Below are 18008 nucleotides of genomic sequence, written 5' to 3'. Positions count from 1 at the left end.
GAGGAGTGAGAGAGTGCAGCGCTGCACAGTGATGTATTGAGATAGGACTCAGGTAAGTATTCAGGGAGGCTGGGGAATGCATATTTTAAAGGTTTTTTCCCTAATGCAGAGAATGCAATAAGGTAAAAAAAAAAAAAAACCTTTAAGCTTTAAAACCACTTTAAGTGTAGAAATGTTGATAATACCAATTTTTGGCAACTGCAACCCACTAAGGAGTCTTAGTGGGTATGACCTAGGGAATTGGGAGTCAGGTGGCCAATCCCTACAGTCCCCCTTATTTCTCTTTTATTGTAAACTTCATAGAAATAAAGAGCAAATAAAAAGAGAATGAGCAGCACAGAAAACGTACTTGGCAATTCCTGACTGTCAAAAAACATGGACCTTCTGGTCAGCATTTATAAACACTGTTCAGGCTTAGGAATCAAAAATACAAAGTAGCATTAGTGTTATTTTGTATGTACTCTGTTTTATTCATTTGAGGATCAATAAGATAAGCTTCTATCTGCATATGATTTCAGTTAGCCCCGGTTCACAGGTATCTGTGTTCTGCGGGTGAAGGAGCTGCTGTGCCTGCATTTTCTGCAGGGAAAAGACAGTGAGCAGGCAGATAGTGGTATTTTATTGAAGAGCAGACACTGCATTTCTCTTCTACAATAAAAATGTGCCAGCTTGCTCTTTTCTTACTGTGTTCAGTTTTATCTGAAGAACCTTAAAGTTAAAGTTTAGTCAAAAGCTAACTAATCACACTCCCACCCCCATTCCAAGTCTATTCTACCTAACTCTGTAAAAAAAGATCTGCATACTTACCTATTCTGAAGCCGCTCGGGTCTGGTCTCATGATCAGCTTTCAGCGGCGGCTTCAGTGTAGAGGAGGGGCAGCCAACAACAGATGCCTCATAGTAAGTCTGTGGGTGATGTCATCTTGCAGGCATTTTCAGCCATTCTCAATGATCTCTCTTCTAAAAAGAAGCCACTGCTGGAGAGATCGAGTGACCGAAACCCGAGCGGCTTCAGAATAGGTAAGTATACAGATTTTTTCTTTACAGAGTTAGGAAGAATAGGCTTAGAATGGGGGTGGAAGTAGGCTTTTCCTTAGTTAGATTTTGACTAAACTTCCAATTTAGGGTTGTTCAGTTAAAGCAGAACTAAAGTTCTACTGTAAAAAACAGCAAATAGGCAGGCTTTTATTGCAGAAGAGACATGCAATGTCTCTTCTGCAATAAAATGCCCCTATTTGCCTTCTCACTGTCTTCTCCAAGGCTAAAAGCAGAACTGTGCATGCGTAGCTCAGCTTACAGTGCTGTGCCAGTCTCTGAGTGCCAGGATGACTGGCTCATGCATTCACAGGAGTGACGTCATCTTACAACAGCCAATAAGGAGGTCCAAAGAAGATGCTGGCACCAGTGAGGGACCATTGGACAGGTTTGTATACCTTTAGGTCAGCTTTAAGCTATGAAAATGAAAGATAGAAGCCAATTTGTTGTCATGCACATCTGCTTCAGGCTCTGGCTACTCCAGTTTTGAAAAATTCCTCTCAATGTACAGTACCTAAGGGGAGAAGAGAAATTCAGTCGTCAAGCTAGAAAAACTCACAGGAGGTCTGCTGCTGGCACTTGCAGAAAATCCTGTGTGTAAAGTACACAACAAACTGATTTTACTTGTCTGCCAGCATGTTCACTCATGGGAAAATAACATATTTTCCATATAATCACCATGAAAAAAATTATTTGTGAGTTCAATTTGGGTAAGCTTGATTACTACATGCTTTACAAAAACAGCAGAAGAGATGTTTTATTAACTATTTACCAAAACTGAGAGTTCCACTTTTCATCAAAAGATTCCAAATAACAAAGGGGTCATTTACTAACAATGAATAATGTATCTTCATCCACATATAAAGTTATGCCCTTCCACTAGTTTACCAACTTTGATCTAGACAGTTTGTAGACATGTATCTGCTTTGACTGAGGAGTAATAAAGTGCACGTTGGAATATTTGGATATGTCAATTCAAAGAAAAGCAATTGAGAGAATATGGGGTCTGCCACTGCTAACCTTTTGAAAATGCCAGGAGCAGATTCTCCACACTTCTTCTTAGTCAGTGCCATCCTATGGACAATTAAGTACTAAAATATTGTTAACAAGCAGTAAAAGACCTTTAAAGGGCCTGTTCACATTAGAACGCAGTGTGGGAAACCAGCGTTCTGTGTGTGCTTTCCACACCGCATTCAAAGTGCACTGCTCATGTGATCTGCAGCAGGTATCAGTCCAATGTTAACGACACATCAAATGCAGATCACAAATGTAGTGTGTTTGTCTCAACTGGATCACATAGTACAAAACTACCATGCAATCCGGTTGCAGTGCATTTCCAGAAGTAGTGCATGCATAACAAGTAATGTGCGATGAGCTGCATTTTCAGCATCTGTATAGAACTTTAAAGGCTTGTTTTAAAGCTAATTTATTGCTGGTAAGAATTTATGGGAATGGGAAGCAGGATGTTCCTTTTCTTAACTAAGGGCTCTTTCACACGGGCGGTCCGATCAGATCCGCCTATCAGTTTTTTAGGCGGATCTGATCGGATCCTCCATGCAGCTCTATGGGGCAGCGGGTGTCAGCGGAGGTCACCTCCGCTGACACCCGCTGCCATCCGCATCCGATCCTGTGCTGAAATCTGGACGGATGGAAACCCTATTTTTCCATCCGTTCAGTAATCGGAGCGGAGCGGATCTGATGAGAGCGGACAAGCGGTCCGCTCTCCTCCGATCCCCCATAGAGGGCAGCGGGTGCTGAGACACCTCCCTCTCCGCTCTGCAAGCGGAGACGGAGCTGTCATCCGCCCGGCTCAGCGGGGATCGCGGATCGATCCCCGCTGAGCAACACGGATCCGCCTGCGGAGGCGGACTGTGTGAAAGAGCCCTAAGATAAATAATCCTATAACATATTTTAAATAATTATAAATAAATAAATAACACCAGACAAGAAAAAGGTTTGGACAAAGGCCGCGGCTGTTTTTTATTATTGACTTTTAACACGAATTTAATAAAAACATACTTTAGACTTTGTTTAAAAATCACTTTAAAATGTCCAGAACCAGCCCAGCCACCACGGCTCTGGCTGACAATAAATAACATTACAATTAATTTTATTACCAAATATCTTTTTTAATTTTTTTTAAAATCAACATTTTCCGACAACTCACTAGTCAGTCAACATAAAACAATTTCATCCACCAAAGCACTTTAGCTAAGGCGATAGCCACAAGTCAAATAATTTATAACTGGCCGCGACAAACTAGGGATTTTTTTTTTTTTTTTGGGGGGGGGGGGGAGAGAACCGCTCCTGAAGCTCCTGAGGTGATGAAGTGACTCGGAGCCCCACAGTCACCCTTAAATAGCCCTGAATCGAGATTGGCTGGGGCTGGTTAGCCCCCAGAAGCGGGAAGATTCAGGCGGGAGTCGGGCTCCACGCACTGATCTGCCTGGAGATACTGCTCCCATGAGCGGGAAGACATGAAAAAACATAAAATCTGCCCAGAGACCTACTGATTTTGGGCGGGAAATTTGAAACTGACCTGGCCCACGTCAAAAGTTCAGCCTAACATTCACCAGACAGTAAAATAGGACTACTCCAACTGATCCTGACTTATAAAAAATTTTTTTTTTAAAATATTAAAACCTGCTCCCATCCCATAGAGAAAATGTAGGGTTATAAAAACCCAATTTTCTCCATATTCTAATGTCCGTAGCCTGACCACCAGATCTTTGACCTGTTGATCCTGTCTATAGGGTTTCCTTCTTCCTTTTAATAGTGTGACATTGCTGTTGCCTCAGAAAAAGAGGAAGAACAAAAAAATTTGATCCAATTCTGATCCAACCAAAAAATCAGGTGGAGCATAGATATCCAAGAATCATACTGCCAAACCAGAAAGCAAGTTAGAATGATTTTTCTAATTTACTTTTTTAAAAGCATTATCATTTTAAAATGAGACCACCAGATTTTTTATGTATATAGATGCAATATATAAGGACTCAGGATATGATCTAATTATCTTGTAAAGATGAGCAGTTGAAAAAGAACTGTGTGGCATGAGAGCTGTGAAGGAATATAGATTGTTCTAGGACAAAGAGTTCACTTACTGCGGATAGTATGATAATAAACTCAACAATACAGTAAAGTGCAACAGCTGGTTTGAACAGCAACCAACTGTACTGATGTTTTGTGTATAAATGGCCGATGTTTGTAAAAAGCTTTATTTTGGACCCAAACTTTTCGGTGTGGAGTCCAGATCCAATTTTTTTCCTTACTAAACCAAGGTGACTGTGGTTACTTTTCAGTGTGCAAAAGCTGCCTACCACTCATCAGTGAGATTATCAGTAGACTATAGACAACACTGACTATTGACAACATTATGAATATAAAACTAGGTTATGCACCCTTTTAAGCATGTCTGTGTAGAAGACGGTCACAGTTTCCACATGAATGTATAGTATGAGTATCCAGTTCCTTAACATGAAAATATTCTGTCAGGAGCAAATGAGGTGCGAGTTCTTTCACTAAAGCAAGAGGTTGGTGGATATTGACTTTCAAGAGCATTTATGAACTGCTTAAAGCACAAATGCCGCTTTTTTTTTAAACCTCCCCTCTTCCCCCCAAAAACCATCCCACTATATTTTATTAAATCCCTAATAGAGACTTTTCAGTCTTCTGCTCAGTCTGCCGGTATCACAGCTTTTCCCCTTCTCTTCTGGTGGCAGCAATGGTAAGTAATGTTTGTACTCCAGGCACTCATATAATGATGTGTGAGCACCATTCTATCCAGCAATACTATGATTCTAGGTGATCCCAGGAAGCTCACACTAAGTGTTTTGAATAACATTGGTAGTCATTCCACCAGGTGGAGGAAACCATTAATACTTGCCTGTCGCCCTTCAGTATCCGTCACTCTTTGCCAAATGTACTCAGTTACTACTGTATGCTGTAGTGATACAGAGGTAACCAGGCAAACGTACATGGGAACATCGGCATCTAACCCTCCCAGAAGGGTGAATATAGACCACAATTATCATTTTAACCTAGGGAAATTCAGCGATGCTAGCAGTTGACAGGTAAATATATTTGTTTTCTTTGCAGAGAAATGTATTTAGCATTATAAATCCAAAAGTCAAAGTACAAATCCAATTCCAAAAAAGTTGGGACACTGAGAAAATTGTGAGTAAAAAAAGAATGGACTAATTTACAAATATCATAAACTTATATTTTACTCACAATATAATATAGATAACATATCAAATGTTGAAAGTGAGACATTTTGAAATGTCATGCCAAATATTGGCTCATTTTGGATTTCATGAGAGGTACACATTCCAAAAAGGTTGGGACAGGTAGCAATAAGAGGCCGGAAAAGTTAAATGTACATATAAGGAAAAGCTGGAGGACCAATTTACAACTTATTAGGTCAATAGGCAACATGATTGGGTATAAAAAGCCTCTCAGAGTGGCAATGTCTCTCAGAAGTCAAGATGGGCAGAGGATCACCAATTCCCCCAATGCTGCGGCGAAAAATAGTCAATATCAGAAAGGAGATTCTCAGAGAAAAATTGCAAAGAGTTTGAAGTTATCATCATCTACAGTGCATAATATCATCCAAAGGTTCAGAGAATCTGAACCAATCTCTGTGCGTAAAGGTCAAGGCTGGAAAACCATACTGGATGCTGTGATCTTCGGGCCCTTAGACAGCACTGCATCACATACAGGAATGCTACTGTAATGGAAATCACAACATGGGCTCAGGAATACTTCCAGAAAATATTGTCGGTGAACACAATCTACCGTGCCATTCGCCGTTGCCGGCTAAAACTCTGTAGGCCAAAAAATAAGCCATATCTAAACATGATCCGCAGGCCTTTTCTATGGCTCAATTAAAATGGACTGTGGCAAAGTGGAAAACTGTTCTGTGGTCAGACGAATCAAAATTGGAAGTTCTTTTTGAAAAACTGGGACGCCATGTCATCCGGACTAAAGAGGACAAGAACAACCCACGTTGTTATCAGTGCTCAGTTCAGAAGCCTGCATCTCTGATGGTATGGGGTTGCATGAGTGCGTGTGGCATGGGCAGCTTACACATCTGGAAAGGCACCATCAATGCTGAAAGGTATATCCAAGTTGTAGAACAATATATGCTCCCATCCAGATGTCGTCTCTTTCAGGGAAGACCTTGCATTTTCCAACATGACAATGCCAGACCACATATTGCATCAATTACAACGTCATGGCTGCGTAGAAGGATCCAGGTACTGAAATGGCCAGCCTGCAGTCCAGATCTTTCATGCATAGAAAACATTTGGCGCATCATAAAGAGGAAGATGCGACAAAGAAGACCTAAGACTTCTGAGCACTTAGAAGTCTGTATTAGACAAGAATGGGACAACATTCCTATTCCTAAGCTTGAGCAACTTGTCTCCTTAGTCCCCAGAAGACTGTTATAAAAAGAAGAGGGGAGGCAACACAGTGGTAAACATGGCCTTGTCCCTACTTTTTTGAGATGTGTTGATGCCATGAAATTTAAAATCAACTTATTTTTCCCTTAAAATGATACATTTTCTCAGTTTAAACATTTGATATGTCATCTATGTTGTAATCTGAATAAAATATTGAAATTTGAAACTTCCATATCATTGCATTCTGTTTTTATTCACAATTTGTACAGTACTTTTTTGGAATCGGGTGTGTATGTAGCAATTGCCCTTTGTCCTTACTGATGTACTCAGAGATGTTTAAGGGTGTTTTATCTTTTTCAAAAGTATGCTATGCTCCAAGATCTTTACTTTATCCAATGTTTATCTCCTAACCAATAGGGTATGCAAGGCCACAATACGATCTTGCATGCCATATTGGAAAAACTAGAGAATGTAGCTGAGGGGTTGCTAAAGCTATTTATGGAATATAATTGTGTTATGGACCCATGTAGAGATACTACTGTTAGAAAAAACCTTAGGGTTCTTTTTTTATCCATTAACAGACTAGGTTAATTCTTACACTGTCTTCAGTTGGTCAATGTCTCGCACATCTTGCACCTCTCAGACAAAGACTTCATCTTTTTATGACTATACAACTCCAATTACTTACTATGACACCTCTTTAAAATCTGCAACACCTCCAGTCCTACCTCACGCATGCTCCTCAGCCGACTATGTCCAAAAAATGCCCCTTCCCACATAGGAACAGAGACAGAGGTGAAAGAAGACCTGTCTTCTCCAGTCACAGCTGCAGAAATACCTTCTACTATTTATTCCCTTTCATCTAACAAATGCCCTGGTCCTGAAACAGACGGCCTAACTGAGTTTTCTTATAAGCAGTGGCGCTACCATCCAGTTTAGAAACAACCTTTAATGCAATTTCCCCTAACTGCCTATTCACCCCACAGTCTCAGGAGGCACATTTTTTTTTTCCCTACAAGGGATTTTTTTTAATACTCTTTATTAGACATTGTCTTTCCTTTTTTTTTTTTTTTTTTACAACACAATTACACTTAGACACTTTACGTCCACCAACAATTACAGTTCCAAATTTGATTGTCTCCAGCTATCATAATAATTACCATACACCCCTAGTGCATTAGAAACAAAATATACTGTATATACAGTGTGGGAAAAAATTATTTGATCCCTTGCTGATTTTGTACGTTTGCGCACTGACAAAGAAAGGATCAGTCTATAATTTTAATGGTAGGTTTATTTTAACAGTGAGAAACAGAATAACAACAAACAAATCCAGAAAAACGCAGTTCAAAAAAGTTATAAATTGATTTGCATTTTAATGAGTGATTTGATTCCCTATCAATCAGCAAGATTTCTGGCTCCCAGTTGTATTCTATACAGGTAATGAGCTGAGATTAGGAGCACTCTCTTAAAGGGAGTGCTCCTAATCTCAGCTTGTTACCTGTATAAAAGACACCTGTTCACAGAAGCAAATCAATCAATTAGATTCCAATCTTTCCACCAAAGTCAAGACCAAAGAGCTGGCCGAGGTTGTCAGGGACAAGATTGTAGACCTACACAAGGTTGGAATGAGCTCCAAGACTATCGTCAAGCATGTTAGTGAGAGGGTGACAACAGTTGGTGTGATTACTCACAAATAGAAGAAACACAAAATAACTGTCAATCTCCCCAGGTCTTGGGATCCATGTAAGATCTCACCTTGTGGAGTTTCATTGATCATGAGAACGGTGAGGAATCAGCCCAGAACTACACGGGAGAATCTTGTCAACGATCTCAAGGCAGCTGGGACCATAGTCACTAAGAAAACACACTACGTGGTGAAGGACCTATATCCTGCAGCGTCCGCAAGGTCCCCCTGCTCAAGAAAGCACATGTACAGGCCACATCTAAATATTTCAGAGGGGAACTGGGTGAAAGTGTTGTAGTCAGATGAGATCGAAGCTCTCTGGCATCAAATCAACTCGCTGTGTTTGGGAGAGGAGGAATGCTGCCTATGCACCCAAGAACACCCTCGCCACCGTCAAACATGGAGGTGGAAACATTATGCTTTGGGGGTGTTTTTCTGCTAAGGGGACAGGACAATTTCACCACATCAAAGGGACAATGGTCGGGGCCATGTACCGTCAAATCTTGGGTGAGAACTTCCTTCCCTCAGCCAGGGCATTGAAAATAGGTCGTGGGTGGGTATTCCAGCATGACAATGACTCAAGACACACGGCCAAGACAACAAAGGAGTGGCTCAAGAAGAAGCACATTAAGGTCCTGCAGTGGCCTAGCCAGTCTCCAGACCTTAATCCCATAGAAAATTTGTGGAGGGAGCTGAAGGTTCGAGTTACTAAACCTCAGCCTCAAAACCTAATGACTTGGAGAGGATCTGCAAAGAGGAGTGGGGCAAAATCCTTCCTGAGATGTGTGCAAACCTGGTGGCCAACTACAAGAAATGTCTGACCTCTGTGATTGCCAACAAGAGTTCTGCCACCAAGTACTAAGTCATGTTTTGTGAAGAGGTCAAATACTTATTTCACTCAATAAAATGCAAATCAATTTATAACTTTTTTTAAATGCATTTTTTTTATGGATATTTTTGTTGTTATTCTGTCTCTCCCTGTTAAAATAAACCTACCGTTAAAATTATAGACTGATCATTTCTTTGTCAGTGGGCAAATGTACAAAATCAGCAGGGGATCAAATACTTTTTTCCTCACTGTATATACTCAAAAGAAGAAACTAAGGCCCCTTAGTCGATCCATCCAAGCGGAATCCACCTGCTCAGTGGGGGATCTCTCCGCTGATCCCCGATGAGCAGGCAGATGACAGGTCTGTGTCTGCTCCACTATGCAGAGTGGATAAGTACACAGCCTGCTCTCCTCTATGGGGCGGTCAGATGGAAATGGACTGCATGTCCGTCCAGCGGATTGTCATCCAATTTACTCCGCTGGCCGGATCTGCTACCCCATAGAGAACAATGAGCAGTCTGACGGGGTTAACCTGAAAAACTGACAGGCAGAGCCGATCGGTCCGCTGGTGTGAAAGGGGCCATAATTATACATAGTAACTCACTATATATATAAACACTCCTTCAGTCTTCTAATTATATTATTGATATGTCTATATGTGACCCATACCATTTCCCCTGTGACGCTATTAACACTTTTGACCTAAATCAATTTTTTTGTGCACTCTATTCAGAGGGCCAATTTACCATAATCCCAAAGGAAAACAAACATACTACATACTGTGCCAGCTATAGGTCAATTTAATTGATAAATGTGGATCTTAAAATGTATGTTAAACTCCTGACTGACAGAATTAAAAAAAAAAAAAAACGCTCTATCTTTAGTTGAGATCAAATTGCCACTGTTTCTGGCCCTGAAACACAGAAATACATTTACCCTATTATCCTACACTAAATCTCACAATCCCCCATTATGCCTATTATCCATAGATTCAGTTGGCAATGGTACACGACAAAGTGGCCCACGTTTTACATACCTTTACATTCTGACCAACAAGCACTTAGCCAATGCAATATGCAACCTGCTATTCAGGGCATTACCCTACACTGCCAACAATCAAAATAGTTCTATAAGTTAATAACTTTATATTCTTTGTGTCCAGCCCATTGGAAGCTTTCACTTCTTCACTCCACCTTAAAAAATTGTATTACTTTATCCTCCAGTTGATCCCTCTGTATAGCTCCTGCTCCCCCTTTCAGCTATTCAAAACATGACAGGATCAACTCATAATTTTTATGCTCTATGACCTGGTGCTCAACACAATATATAGTACTCACCTGCAAACTTGGTATAAAGGCTTTATTAACCATCCCACCTGGACCCTATGCAATAATTTTGAAGACTACACTTCTTAATTTCTGCTATGCGCAGAATTTCCAGACACTGGAGGTTCTCCACTATCCCATAAATCAAGGACTGAGTCAAAGAGATTTACCTCTTGGTCAGGATAAAAAACCTGACGGCCTATCTCTATAATACACTAGACCAATACAATACAATATGAAGCCCTTGGGTTCCTTTTTTCACTCGTTAAGCACTAAGCCCCCATTCCCTAGACCCTCTAGAATTGTCTGCAGACCATTATTTAAATTCAATAAAATCCTACCATGGACCATGTTGAGCTCTCAGACATGTCGTGATGCATCCCCTACTACCTTACCTCTTACTTCTGTTTTTTGTTTTTTATTGGTTGAGCCAGATGGACTTGTGTCTTTTTTCAACCTACTAACTATGTATCTATGTACTTCCTTCTCTTCCCTTCCCTCTTCATGGCTCTCTCTGCCCTCTTGCTAGTCTCCATTTTTGACAGTCTCAGGTTGTCTGATAGTTAGCATCTCATACTGACATCACCACGAGGATTGGCCTGCTTGTTCACTGTATGACACCAGTTGAAATCTTTTGTGGTATTGTGATATACTGATAACTGTTGAATCTGGTTTCTCTTTGTACTTTCTCTTACTTCTGATATTTATAAACCAGTAAAAAGGTATATATAAAAAAAAAAAAAAATGAGAATCAAGCGTTTCTGGCATAGGGGTTCATTCATTTATGAGCCCTATGGAAGTTGTTGTAAGGCTATACTGATATTTCAAAGAAAACCAAATCTAAGCTGTTGACTTCAGTTATTTTTACTATACTGCTAAAATAGCAGAACTATAAATGCTAAGAACCTCACAGTAAGTTAGATCAGGTGATGTTATTCACAATAAATTTTAAATGTCAAATACGATTTTTTTCTCTTTAGCAGTATTAATTATCACTGATTAATTGATTCCTCTACTGAAGACTTTTAGATACACACAGACACACATATATATATATATATATAGATATATTTATATATCTATATCTATATATATATATATAGATATATATAAATATATATATATATATATATATATATATATATATATATATATATATATATACATATATACACACATACACATATTTTTTCTCCCTGGAGACTCAAAGCACTTTATGCTGTTGGGGCAGATGGAGGAGCCGCCATTATGAATGTGCCTAGTAGATAATTATACTAGGGTCAATTTTAGACAGGACCCAATTAACCTACCAACCTGTCTTTGGAGTGTGAAAGGAAACCGAAGTACGTGGAGAAAACCCACACAAGCACATGCAGAACAAGCAAGCTCCCTGCAGATAGTGTCGTTTTATGACACTAAAAATTTTTAAAATGTCTTAAGCACAGTGATTCTGTTAATAGGAGACCATTATTGGGAAAACCCCCAAAGTGTTTCACACAGCATCTTGTTTGTTACACAAAATGAGTTTTACACAGGCAGACCATGCAGCTGCCAAAACTTGCAATATTTTGGGTGAGACGCTTTGCAGCAATAATTTAGACACAGTTGTCAAGCTGCCTTATCTGGAATGCATTTAAAAACAGATACATGATCACATAATTATCTTTAAAAAAAATCAGATTACCTTGGTCCTTTCCCTTCCTGGGTCATAGGTTCCAGACCACGTGATGACCTAGAAGGCAAGTTGCAGGAAATTTAATACGTGTGAACAACAAGAAGCAAATGCAAGAATTCAGAAAATCAGTTTGGTTTATGCCGAAAAAAATTCTTAAAGTTTACTCCTACTAATCTGATTGTTATCTTCACTCACCTAAAGGGAACTTGCCTTTAAAAAGATCTAGGGCAGCAACAATCATACTTCAGAGGGATTCTAAGCTCTGCCTTAGCTACAATAGTCATTTTAAAAATAAAGTTAAGTCAGAGAGTAAGGAAAAAGATATATCTTATATTAATGTTTTTTAGTCCTTGTTTAAAGAACAAGAGGTGTGCCTGAGTTTGCCAGAAAGGGGGGCACAGGAGTATCGGGGATTTTTCAAAGGTGCCACAAACAGTGGTAAATAAAATAGAAATATTTAAAAAGCTAAATGTATTATTCCATAAAAAAAGATGTAAGAAGACATTCTAAAAACATGTATGTACATGTACTGTCCCCCAGTTTGTCCGCCCTTCCTGCCATCCCCAGAGTCATTCATGCAACAACTACCCCCCCCCCCCCCTTTTTATGCTTGCTTGCAGGTGCAGTTTTTCCGATGGTGATTTGATTTTTGTTTCCCTTGTTGAATATGTTGGTACTATACTGTGCAGTAATGATATATTGTTCACTTACCAGGTAATATACGGTTCATCCGGAAAGTATTCACAGCGCTTCACTTTTTCCACATTTTGTTATGTTACAGCCTTATTCCAAAATGGATTAAGTTCAATAATTTCTTTAAAATTTTACAAACAATACCCCATAATAACAATGTGAAAGAAGTTTGTTTGAATACTTTGTAAATTTATTAAAAATAAAAAAATAAAAAAGTCACATGTACATAAGTATTCACAGTCTTTGCAATGACACTCAAAATAGAGCTCAGGTGCATCCTGTTTCCACTGATCATTCTTGAGATGTTTCTACAACTTGATTGGAGTTGACCAGTGGTATATTCAATTAACAGTGCATGTCAGAGCACAAACCAAGCCATGAAGTCCAAGGAATTGTGTGTAGACCTCCAAGACAGGATTATTTTGAGGCACCGATCTGGGGAAGGGTACAGAAATAATTCTGCAGCATTGAAGGACCCAATAAGCACAGTGTCCTCCATCATCCGTAAATGGAAGAAGTTTGGAAACACCAGGACTCTTCCTAAAGCATGCTGCCGGCCAAACTGAGCGACTGGGAGAGAAGGGACTTAGCCAGGGAGGTGACCAAAAACACAATGGTCACTCTGACAACATTTCTCTGTGGAAAGAGGAGAACCTTTCAGATGAACAACTATCTCTGCAGCACTCCACCAATCAGGCCAGTATGGTAGAGTGGCCAGAGAGTAGCCACTCTTCAGTAAAAGGCACATGACAGCCCACCCGGAGTTTGCCAAAAGGCACCTGAAGGACTCTCAGACCATGAGAAACAAAATTATCTGCTCTGATGAAACAAAGATTAAACTCTTTGGCCCGAATGGCAAGCATCATGTCTGGAAGAAACCAGGCACCGCTCATCATCTGGTCAATACCATCCCTACAGTGAAGCATGGTGGTGGCAGCATCATGCTGTGGGGATGTTTTTTCAGTGGCAGAAACTGGGAGACTAGTCAGGATCGAGGGAAAGATGAATGCAGCAATGTACAGAGACATCCTTGATGAAAACCTGCTCCTGAGTGCTCTGGACCTCAGATGGGGGCGAAGGTTTATCTTCCAACAGGACAACGACCGTAAGCACACAGCCAGGATAACAAAGGAGTCTGTGAATGTCCTTGAGTGGCCCAGCCAGAGCCCAGACTTGAACCTGATCTAAAATCTCTGGAGAGATCTGAAAATGGCTGTGCACCGACACTCCCCATCCAACCTGATGGAGTTTGAAAGGTCCTGCAAAGAAGAATGGGAAAAACTGCCCAAAAATAGGTGTGCCACGCTTGTATTATCATACTCAAAAAGACCTGAGGCTGTAATTGGTGCCAAAGGTGCTTCAACAAAGTACGGAGCAAAAGCTGTAAATACTTATGTACATGTGATTTTATTCGCTTTGTATTTTCAATAAATTTGCAAAGATTTCAAACACACTTCTTTCCCGTTGTCATTATGGAGTATTGTTCGTAGATGAATTTATTCTATTTAACATAACAAAATGTGGAAAAAACGAAGGGATGTGAATACTTTCCAGATGAACTGTATTATGTGGATCCTTAACCACTTCCCGCCCGCCCTATAACAGATTGACGGCGGGAATGTGGTTGTATTATCCTGACCGGACGTCATATGACGGCGGCAGGATAATACAGCTCTGCGCGCCCCCCGGCCAGCCTGACACCCTGCATCTCTGATCTCGGTAAAGAGCCTCTGACATAGGCTCTTTACCATGTGACATAGTAAACAGGAACAGCCGTTGATCAGCTTTCCTTAGTTCGTGCCTGACAGGCTCGAGTAAAGGAGCGCCGATCGGCAGCTCCCCTGGCAGGGGCGGGGGGGGGGGGGTCAGCACTGGTAATCAGATCATTGATTACCAGTGCAGACCCTCAGGGGGAATGACACTAGAACCACCAGGGATGCCCACCCATGACCCCAGGGATGCCCCTATGACCCCATGGATGCCCACTATGGCCACCAGGGATGGCAATCAGGGCTCAGGGAGCCCCCCATTGCCCTCCCCATCAGTGCTGCCCACCAGTGCCCTCCCTATCAGTGCTGCCCACAAGTGCCCATCATTGCCATCTTTGAGTGTCGCCCACCAGTGCCCATTATTGCCCACCAGTGCCGCCTATCAGTGCTCAATAGTGCCCATCAGTGCCGCCCATCAGTGCCGATCAGTGCCGCCCATCAGTGCCCACCAGTGCCTCCTATCAGTGCCGAATTAGTGCCCATCAGTGCCACCTATCAGTGCCCGTCAGTGCCACCTATCAGTGCCCATCAATGCCGCCTATCAGTGCCTAGCAGTGCCGCCTATCAGTGCCACCCCATCAGTGTCACCCCATCATTGCCTCCTCATCAGTGCCTGTCAGTGCAGTCTCATCAGTGCTCATCAGTGCAGGAAAAAAATTATTTATTTACAAAATTGTATAACATAAACAAAAAACTTTTTTTTTTTTCAAACTTTTCGGTCTTTTTTTATTTGTTTAGCAAAAAGGAAAAAACCCAGAGGGGATCAAATACCACCAAAAGAAAGCTCTATTTGTGGGGGGAAAATGACATAAATTTGGTGTAGGTACAGTGTTGCATGACCGCGCAATTGTCATTCAAAATGCAACAGCGCTAAAAGGGGAAAATTGGCCTGGGCAGGAAGGGAGGAAAGTGTCCTGCATTGAAGTGGTTAAAAAGCCCAATTTGGGTGAAACGCATTGATCCCACCACCTTCCTGAGTTCTTTCGATCGTATGACAAATGGAAGCATGGTATTGGAATTGTAGGCCACACTCCCGCTTAACCATACTTAATTCAATATAAATAATAACACTGACTTCAAGTTTTTTGGCAAAGAAAAAGGCCGCGGCACGCTTTATTGGTTTAAATGAAATAAATTAATTCATAAAAATTACTTGCTTGTAAAAAACACTCAAACTGAATAACTTATAATTGCTCAGTTATAGAACAACTCGAGCATCAATCAAATCAAATACCATATGAAATACAATGTCCCCCCTAGTCTACTAGGGTGACCCAACCACACAAAGGTGCTCGCGACAAAGGGGAGGGGGGGGCGGGGAAAATTCTTCCTTGCTGCTCTTCTGTGCAAAAGGAAGCACTCTAGCCCAAACCAGGTTTATATAGCCTCTGCCCAGCCTGCCAGAAACTCTCCCTGCACACTGATTGGCTAATATTTGCTGCAATGCTCAGGTAAATTTAACCTTTCACTAGCCTACTGTACACCTATAACCCTATGCTTTTAACTAACCAAACTTCTACCAGGTGGCCACAATCCCACACAAGTGGCCACATAATGTGCCCCCTTTTATATGGAATTGTAGGCCACACTCCCGCTTAACCATACTTAATTTAATATAAATAATAACACTGACTTCAAGTTTTTTGGCAAAGAAAAAGGCCGCGGCACGCTTTATTGGTTTAAATGAAATAAATTAATTCATAAAAATTACTTGCTTGTAAAAAACACTCAAACTGAATAACTTATAATTGCTCAGTTATAGAACAACTCGAGCATCAATCAAATCAAATACCATATGAAATACAATGTCCCCACCAGCCGGACTTGAGCAACAAGGACGGCCCTACCCCACCACCGCGGCCTTTTCAATGCTATTTTGCAGCCCTAGATTAAAGATATCAATCCCCACATCTGAAAGGTGAATGCCATCCTGGCGATAAAGCCCCTGGATGCCACCCTCCAAATCTACATGCCTATAGGACAAGCCGCCGATAGACGGCATAAACTTCTCCATCGCCCTATTGACCCTCTTCCTCATCTTCTCCATAACCTTCCTCTGTGATGAGGAAAGCCAAGGAAGCCGAGGAACTATCTCGGAGAACACCACCACCGTCCCAGGGGAAGAAAGGGAAAATAAATGTAAATCTTGTTTCATTTTAAATAATAAATCTAATGTCTTAATATTACCAATGTCGTTACCCCCAGCATGGATAATCACAATGGCCGGAGGAGGCCAAACTTGGAATAATCTAGACAAATGAAAGTACAGCTGGTGCCACTGCAGGCCTCTAATTCCTTTCCAAAACAATCTAAACTCCGGAGGTAGAGCTAAATTTGTACTGTAAACACGTTGCGATGCTCTCTTTCTCGCCCAGAAAATAAAGGAGTGTCCCAGTATCCAGACTGCTCGCTGAGAACCTGGAGAATTCAAACAAACAAGTTAGGCCTTACATATACTTTAAAACATTTAGATTTCCACCTTCCCATACTTTGTATTACCCTATCCGAAAATCCCCTCCTAGCCGCCTCCGATGCTGCCCCTATCCTAAATGAGTGTGAGGAAAACCTAAAATTACTTAAACCCAGCCGCTCTAAGCATTTGTGTAGAATGAAGTCAAACTGGTATTTCGTTAGAGGAGTAGAATCCAGGTGAACTAAAAAATGTCGACCACAAACTGGCCTTACTTTCAAAAATCTTTTTACCATACTCAACGGGCAAATATCCTTATTCTGTTGGGCCTTGATAGTAATCCCCACACCTCTCCCCAAGGTGTCTGACTTTGAGCGCCGTAACCAAATCCCGATATCTTCCCTGCCCACCACCACCTGATCATAGAAAAGGCCCCCTTCTGCTTTTTTTGATAACGGTATCAACTCCGAGATGCGCAGCGCCCCAAAAAAGGTCAAGACAAAAGCTGTTCTGAACAACAGTGCTTCGTAAACGGAACTACATACTGATGAAGTCATACCGCAGATATCCCCCAATAATTCAATAGAAATAGGTCTCCTGTCATCTATTACCGACACTTCCTTCCTATAGCCTTTCAATAATTGCTGTACTGAAAAATAAGATGTACAAGCCGGAAAACCCTTCAAGCGGCAGAAAAAGGAAATGCCCGCCAGTGTCTTACGCAAGTGACTATAAGACAGTTTCCGCTGCATCAAAGAACCTACAAACTCCAAAACCCAACATTCCTCCGGTCGACCTTCCATCTGGCCCTTCGCCTCCGTGAAAGCCAACCAACTTCTCCAGGCAGCAGCGTAGCTCGCCCATGTCCTCGGGGCCACTGATCCCACTATCGTTCTCTCGACTAGGTCCCAACAACTGTCCACACTCGGCTCGGAATCTCGGTACCTTCTTCGTCCGCCTCCGGCAGCAGCTGGCGAAACCGGTCCATCTGAAACCGAGATAGAGCGTCGGCCAGATTATTCAAGACACCCGGTGTATGTTTTGCCTTCAACCATATATTGTACTGTAAACACAAAAGGACAACCCTCCTGAGCACCTTAATTACAGGAATAGATTTGGATGAAAGGCAGTTTACCGCAAACAAGACCCCTTTGTTGTCAGTTTCCACCAAAATCCTTCTG

At 41.3% G+C, this 18008-nt stretch overlaps 1 protein-coding gene across 1 annotated transcript in view; it reads right to left on the bottom strand.

Moving 5' to 3' along the window:
* The window catches only part of LOC309545976 (cyclic AMP receptor-like protein A), a 1007699-nt gene that overhangs the window by 108681 nt on the left and 881010 nt on the right, over nucleotides 1-18008 (bottom strand). The window contains exon 8 of the mRNA XM_082245442.1: nucleotides 11965-12012. Coding sequence (XP_082101568.1) covers nucleotides 11965-12012 — 48 coding nt within the window. The remainder of the gene's footprint in view (nucleotides 1-11964; nucleotides 12013-18008) is intronic.

This window comes from Pelophylax lessonae (genome assembly GCF_965119305.1).
Source record: "Pelophylax lessonae genome assembly, chromosome: 2".
NCBI lineage: Eukaryota > Metazoa > Chordata > Amphibia > Anura > Ranidae > Pelophylax > Pelophylax lessonae.
This window is presented reverse-complemented; position numbering and strand designations above follow the sequence as displayed.